Source organism: Chinchilla lanigera, unplaced genomic scaffold (assembly GCF_000276665.1).
Source record: "Chinchilla lanigera isolate Chin_1 unplaced genomic scaffold, ChiLan1.0 scaffold00004, whole genome shotgun sequence".
NCBI classification, from domain to species: domain Eukaryota; kingdom Metazoa; phylum Chordata; class Mammalia; order Rodentia; family Chinchillidae; genus Chinchilla; species Chinchilla lanigera.
The window spans coordinates 36,750,501-36,758,652 of NW_004955405.1; the positions used below are offsets into that span (position 1 = coordinate 36,750,501).

The window sequence follows — 8,152 nt, forward strand, 5'->3', positions numbered from 1 at the left end:
GAAACACCACTCAGGAGATCTCCGCCACACGTGTGCCAAACACGTGTCTTGTAAAACTTCTCACGAGATGTACGATATTTCACGTTCATTTCACAGGTTTAGAAAGCGGGGTTCGGGAAGACAGATAAGTTGTCCAGGATAACTCAAGCAGCAAGCATTAGAGCAGCGTTACAGACTCACAACTGGGGCTGAACGTAAAATCAGGTCACTGCATCTGCTCGGGCACATTTCCTCCGTCACCGCGGCATGGTGCGGCTGCCTCCCTCCACAGCCGTTTCCTTTTTTACACACGTGCGTATTTTCCCTAATTCGATGTAAAGTTCCATCATGACGGGGGCCATACACATTTGTGTTTTTGAGGTGTTGAGACCCTCATGGATATTAGGCAAGTGCTCTGCCATTCACTAAACCCAGGCTGTATTTATATATTTTTAAACTCTCCTAGATCCTTCAACTGCTTATTTATTTGATAAGGATGTTTTGGTTAATAATTCATATAAACATTTTCAAGTATCTGATCTAAAACGTACAGTATCACTTTGATCTGCTCGGTCTCTTTTAACCAAGTGTACCATTTATCTCTTGGAATTTCATGATACAAAAGGCTTAAACTTGAGCTAAACCCGATGGAAATTCTCATAAAGACCACTGACGGTTGTTCATGTTCACACACTGCGGTTTGGCTTACAGTTTTGCCTGGAATCTACTTTTACAGGAACTGTATCTCTGCACTTGCGACTGGTTGACTCCGTAGATGCTGGTCCATGTGAAGGTCCCTCCTATAATAATCGTCCAGAATGTGTGTCTTTGCAGAGGGTTAGGGTTAAAACTAAATGAAAAGAAACAGAAAATGAACCTGAATTACTGACCAAAGACTAAAGAAAATCCTCCCAGAATAGTTTTCAATGTAAGCATATATAAGTCTGTGAAAAAATTAAAGTACTATAAAAGGTAAGACCACTTCTAACTCAAGATCAATGAAATAATGATTGTTATTTTCAGCGATTTGGAAATTCTAGATAGGACTGAGGAGGAAAGTAATGCTCTAATGATTCTGAGAATTTAGGGAAATTGTTCTCCCATGCTTTTATGAAACTGCTGTTAAATAATCTGCCCAGCTGTAATCAAGGATCGAGGATGGAAGGGAAGAGAGTGAGAGAGGGAGATTCCTAAGTCCATCATAGCAACCAACATGGTACTGAACTGAACATTAAATTAACATATTTTATGTCTACAATTCCTCTCTTAGCACATGTAGAGCCATAGTCCTAATTCAAATCCAAGCTCAAGAAGTGAGTCAATTAGCACAGTTTAAAGACTTACTTGCGAAAATTACCGTATGTTATTATAATCATGTTTTCCTAAGATGCTGCATGCACAAGATAAATATTAGTGGTTTAAAACCGCTCTGTGACATGTACATAAGTCCAAAATATTGTTACAAAGAAAGCTCAACTTCCATGTTGACATAACACTTAACCTCTTTTAACACTCTACCTAAGAAGGACTCTGTTCATCTCTGACATAAAATATGAACCTGAAAACTCTCTACAAAATTAGCTTTCTTGAATATTGTGGTGGTTAAGCTTGACTATACTAATTTGACTGGCTTGGGGACCTTCTAGAGGATTGGTGGGGCATTTCTGGGTGGGTCTGGGTGGGTCATGGAGCCGTGAACTTAGGTGTTGGTCACTCACTCCTTCCTCTCTCGCACTGTCCCTTGCTCTGCTTCCCAGCTGCCATGAATTAAGCACCTCTGCTCTACCATGCCCTTCCAGCATGATGCTCCTGCCTTAGAGCTACTGACCATGGACTTGATCCCCTTAAAACATGAGCCAGGTAAAACCTGTCCTTCTTTAAATTGTGGTTATCGGATATTTTGTCTCAGTGATGGGAAAGCTGACTAATATGCTTTCTAAAAATTATGAAATTCTCCAACTCTATTCCAAATCTTACATTGGAGATCAGTTGGAGTAAAGCATTCTGATTTTGCATATATTTAAGTACAGTATTTCTGTAGAAAAGTGAGAGGCTCTATCCCATTGCCTAACATGTAGTAGCAAAGTGTAACAGTGTAGAGTGTTGACTCTTTTTCCCGTAAAGTGTGGGAATCGAGGGTCTTTTGGAGTTTTTCCCTTAGAGGCTTCATTTTGTTATTTTTCTACAGTCTCTTTCCTTGTCATTTTACCCCACCTTCCAACCTGTTCCAGACTTTAAATTTGGAAGAAAATACTTCTTTGCTCCTCATCCCTTCTTAGGAGGAAGTACCATTGTAAAGTCATGTAGCCCGGAATCGTCGAACTGCTCAGACCCTTAGAAAAACTGGCAGGAACCCCGTCCACATGGGCGCACTAAGCTTCCATCCTTTGTGGCTAATTATTTCCTTCCTTTTTTTTTTTTGGATACAAGGAACTGAACTCAGGACCTCTCACTTACCAGGCAAGCCCCACACCACTGAGCTAAATTCCCGGCCCCTGTAGCCAGTTATTTTCTAACATAAACCCACTATTGCAAAAGAGTTTATTTTTACAGAGGAAATAGAAATTATGTCCTCTTTACCCAGAGGTAAAGAGCAACTTACTTCCAGAAGTTTAATCTTCCCCCTTCGTAGGCATCATTTAAAATCGTCTCGATGCCACCTTGAGTTATCACAGCCTGTATAATCACAGATGCAAATCCAGCCACCATGATGCCAACTTGAAAAACATCTGTCCAGACAACCGCTTTGAGGCCACCCTTTAAAGAGAGAATATTGGGGCTAATGCACCTATCAGACATGATTAAGCAACCGTATGCTGCTACACCACGCTGGATAAAAATGATGAAAATCCAGACGCTGGCCAAGAAACGCACTCAAGACAGATGATGGGTTGGGGTAACACTGACAAAGGAGATGTTTGAGCCGGCCCTCAAGCGTAATCAAACGCAAAGAAGGAGAACAGCCTGGCCCAAAGCACGCTGGGCCGGATTCCCTGGTCTGTTGAACGTGGCCAGATACATAATACAGAAAGGAAGTAGAAGGGTGTGGGGATGCAGCTAAGAAGAAACCTCCAGAGTCAACTGCACAGATCAGTGTCTGATTTTGTCCTATGGGGAGGGCTGCTGTTCAACCCGTGTGTCCAGAGAGTCACGGTGGTTGTTCAGATTCCAACACTGCTCTGTACTAGCCACGACCACAAACTCCTCATGGCCCCCTTTCATCTTTCTGACTGGGGTCCCTGTCTTCTAAAAGACCCAGCAACAGAAACTATCTTGTAGATAACAATATGTGAAACAATAACCATTGATAATTTCCTACCACTTTGTCTGTAATTTGGTAAGCCCCCCCATTATTATGTTATCCTTCTTTTACTCTTTAAAATAAAAAAATAAAAAATAAAAAGACCCAGCAACTAAAGAGTTAGTACCTAGAATATCAAAGATCCCATAAGATACACATCAGTGCTAAAAAAAATCCACGTCCATGGTACTGCCAGTGTCCTGCCACGTGGTTTTGACAGTCTCTGTCACTCGTGGATATGGGCAACAGGAAAATCACAGGCTTCTGTGCTGAGGAATTATCTGAGAAAGCTCCAGTCATCTGCGAAAGCCTGGATGGACCAGGAGATGAGACCAGGACCAATGTAGTGATTTAGAAGAAACAAAGTTCAGTTGTTTCACGTTCTATCAAGCTCTCAATTTGACCACAAACCAAAGACTCCTTACAAGTAAAGTCATATGGTGGGAGGTCAGGAGCCGATGACTAGGTGTGAACAACTCATTGTACAGCTCAGCACAAGTGAAAATTTCCATTTTGCCAAGTTCATAGATAGAGCGAAGGGGAATGGCGTCCCCACCATACGTACCAGCGTGCAGTAGAACGTGCAGACCACGCCGGTCGCCACCACCGCCCCCCAGCGATCAAATCCGGTGACTGCAGAAGAGAAGAAAGGACATGCACAGCTGCAAAATATGCCAAAAACGGGTCAGGAATTACCGGGGAGGGAAGCGATCTCATTCGTTGAGCACCTTCCTGTATCGACTTCCTGAAAACTAGGATCCAGCCTCACAAATGTCACAAAAACACAGAGTTTTAAAAAATGATATTCAATGAGTTCAACAGCCATGGGTGTGCTGTGATCTCAACACAGATCCAACACGGCTAAGCAAAAGCAAGGAAGAGCCCTACTACGGGAACTCGGCTGAGAGGTTGCTGGATTCCGCAGTTGTCTGTTCGGGCTGCTGATTGGTCAGAGGACGCCTCTGTCCCTGCCCCGAGACACCGTTCAGATATACCTACAGTGTCACCGTCCTTGAAAGATGCAGTGCTAGACTGCACGCTATTAAAACAGAACTTAGATGGAGAAGTCTGTGTACTTGATTACCATCTTTCGAAAAAGTAGACGGGTACATTATATTTTTTAAAAGGAAGGATAAATGAAAAGCAAACAAAAAAAGCAGTTACCTAAAGAAGAAGTAAACAAAGTATAGGTGACAAGGAGGTAAGTTAGACTTCTCTAAACATACTTTTAGGTTTCACTTTGGAGCTGTGCACATATTCTACATAATTATTTTAAAAATTAAAAGAACTTAAAATCAAAATAAATTGAAATAAATCAAACCTAGCTGTATACCAAGTTTGTGACATCACCAGACAGAGAAAAATGTGCCACAAAGCACAGTAATTTAGCTGGGCACTGTGTCACATGTCTATAATTCTAGCATTAGGGAGGCTGAGGTGGGAGGATCTCTATAAGCTTGAGGCCAGCCTGGGCTACACAGTGAGTTCAAGGCCAGCCTGAACTGCATAAATGAGGTGCTGTCTCAAAAAAGCCAAAAAAAGAAAAATTAATTAAAAAATAAAACAGCAATTTAATATATACCCCTACTGGGATATACCTTAAGGAAAAAAGAACTGGAAAGAAAAAAATCTGTGACTATTTTCAACCATCATATTAAGAGTTACAATCCTGGAATAAGTTATTCTAAAACTATTGCCTCAGTGATTTTCAAGTTGGATTGCACTTTAAAATCGCCACAGGAGACTCTTATTGTTATTGGGGTTTGGGGAGGGTTGTTTTTGTTTTAAGACAGGGTCTCACAATCTAGCTCAGGCTGGCCTTGAACTCACTATGTAGCCCAGGCTGGCCTCAAACTTGTGGCAATCCTCCTACTTCAGCCTCCTGAGTGCTGGAATTGCAGGTATGCACCACCATGCCTGGATACCAGAGAGATTTTTAAATCCTGACGACTTGACCACTCAATGGGTCCATTAACACGCAGCTATGGGGTATGCGCTCCAGCATCAGTATTTCTCACGGGAATCTAATGGGCAGCCCAGGTGAAGTCAGGAGACTCCAAGGAGCCCCCTGCTGGAGAATATGGGACAGTTTGAGCATTGATAATAGCACCAACCTTATGATATGAAATTGCAGCACACGTTTAAATTAGAAATTCATAATGATATATTTTTAAACAAAAAAATCTCAGTTGACTTAGGAGATAGTAGAAGACCAATTTACCTATTTCTTGAGGGTTTTTTTTTTTGCTTATTTTGGGTGCTGGTGACCGAAGCCAGGGCAATGGGAAGAGCGCTGGGCGTGAGCTCAGCCTTCGACTCACTGATTTTAAAACTAACAAGTAAATGGGGGAGATCAGCTGCTTCCCAGGCATTTCTTATATAACTGTTTGCCCAGAGTAACCAAGTAATCAGCAAGCTTCTCTGTTGACGCGCTCCATCTAATTAATGAAAAGGGAATCAAAGAATTAGATGCTCCTATTCTACAAGCCTTAATTAACTTAAAACTATATGCTTACAAGCATCGTCTCAGAGATATTATCGCTAAAAAGCTGAGCGGCAGCCTGAAAACCTGGAAGTAACTACGACGACTCATAAGAAATGGCGAGAGTATGAGAAATGTTCAGCGACCCATGGGAAGGCACTCAGTAAAATCAAGAACAAATAATGCAGTTTCTCCAACAAAGAAATGCAATTTAAAGGGAGGGAAAAGGAGAAGGGAGATTATAAATCAAAAGAAACTTTAAAAGAGCTTCAAGCTACATCCATTAAAAATCGACAGAATGGAAGAAATAGAAAAACTAGTAGCGACATGTGTAGATTCCAACCTTTCTTTCTTGGTGATTGATAGAACAAGTTTAAAACTCAGTAGAGGGATAGACCACTAGAGGGCTAGAGCCGTAGCTCAGTGGTAGAGTGCTTGCCTAGCATGCGCAAGTCACAACGGTGGCAGTTGTCTGGCCAAAGCAGTATTCATTCAGAAATCAGTAATAAAATGACATGCTAGAAAATCTCCAAATATGTGAAAATTAAGCAACACTCTTTTAAATAACTCTCAGAGAAAACAAATCACAGGAGAAATAGAAAAATATTTTGAACTGAAAGATAATAAAAAACATAAGTATGCAAAATCTGTGGGGTGCAGAAAATGCACTGTGTAGGAGCTGGGGACTTAGCTCAGTGGCACAGTGCCTGCCTGGCAAGCGAGACGTCGTGAGTTTGACTCCCGGTACTGGAAGAAAACAAAACAAAAAAAGAAAATACACTGTGTAAAGAAACCTTTATAACTTCAAGAATGTATGTTATAAAATAAGAAATATTTAAAATTAGTGATCCAGAATTTTACCTTTAAGCTAGAAAAGTTCAACACAAATAGAAGAAATAAATTAATGAAACAGTACAAATTAATGAAGTAGAAAAAGAAAATTAACAAAACTCAAAACTGGTTCTTACAAACCATCAGTAAGCTGGATGTGGTGGTGCAGAGTTGGAATCCCAGCACCCAGGAGGCTGAGGCAAGAAAATCACCACAAGTTCAAGGCCAGCCTAAACTACATAGCAAGGTCCAGTCTCAAAAACAATAAATACATACATACATGCATACATACATACATAAAAATACTAGCAAGATGTAGCAAGAACAGAGATAAAAAGGCATCTTATCAGTATTAGGAGGAAGTAGAAGGGACATCACTAGAGTCATAAGTATTAAAGAGCGTATCATAAACAATGTGGAAGGAAGCTTTTAAGTTAGAAAAATAGGTAAATTCCCTAAAAAAAAAAAAATTATCAAAATTGACACCAAAGAAGTTGAAAATATTAATAACTAAATTTATTAAAGAAATTGAATTGATAAGCCAAAATCTTTTCACAAAAACAAAAAATATCAGATCCAGGTGCCTTTGTTTTTAATTCTAGCAAGCATTTCAAAAAGAAATACATAATTTTATAAACCTCTTTCAAGAAACAGAAGAGGAAACATTTATGAAGCCAGCATAGATGATAAAAAAAAAAAAAAATCTGACAAGGGCTGGGGATATAGCTCAGTGGCACAGCACCAGCTTGGCAAGCACAAGGTCCTCAGGTCAATTTCCAGTACAAAAAAAAAAAAAATCTGACAGGGACATTCCAGGAAAATGAGACTTCAGAGCAATATACCCCATGAGCTCTAAATATTCTTAACAACACACTCCCAACCCAAATGTACTAATGTATGAGGGTTAATACACTATGACTAAGTGAGGTTTATCCCAAGACTGGAAAATGTACTTAGCATTCAAAAATCAACAAACGTGTTTTCCTACATCAACAGTGCAGTCTGACAAGAGAGAGAACCAAAGGCATAAACATTAGAAGAGCAGTAAAACTGACCTATTCATAAACAACATGAAAACCCTGCAAGGTCTCCAAAAAGCAAATTGAATTGAAAAGCAAATTTAGCAAGCACTCAGGATAGAAGATCAACTTATAAAAATCAGTTATATTTTATATAATTGCAATGAATAACAGGAAAATATTATGAAATGATAGCATTTGGAACAACATGAAAGGTCAGTTATCTAGAAATAAACTCAAGAAATATATGCAAGAGTTTAGCACGAAAAGCTGCAAAACATTACTGAGAGAAAATTTTAAAGACCTGAGTAAATGTACTGATACTCCATGTGACGGATACACGGGAAGAATACTGCTTTTATAGAAAGCATATTCAAGTCCTTTGCCCACTTTTTACTAAATGACTTGTCATTTTAAATTCACCTTCATTATTTCATGAGCCAAAAAGCTCAAAATCAATAGTCAACAGGATATATAAATTAAAACGGTAACACAAAAATCTATAATATCCTTTAGAATGGCAAAAAAAAAAAAAAAAAA

At 39.6% G+C, this 8,152-nt stretch overlaps 1 protein-coding gene across 1 annotated transcript in view; it reads right to left on the reverse strand.

Moving 5' to 3' along the window:
- Slc5a8 (solute carrier family 5 (sodium/monocarboxylate cotransporter), member 8) overlaps window positions 1-8,152 on the reverse strand; it is a 51,496-nt gene that overhangs the window by 32,922 nt on the left and 10,422 nt on the right. Inside the window, exons 4-6 of the mRNA XM_005374548.2 lie at window positions 3,846-3,913; window positions 2,582-2,736; window positions 689-829 (exon numbers count right to left, since the gene is read on the reverse strand). Of these exons, the coding sequence (XP_005374605.1) occupies window positions 689-829; window positions 2,582-2,736; window positions 3,846-3,913 (364 nt within the window). The remainder of the gene's footprint in view (window positions 1-688; window positions 830-2,581; window positions 2,737-3,845; window positions 3,914-8,152) is intronic.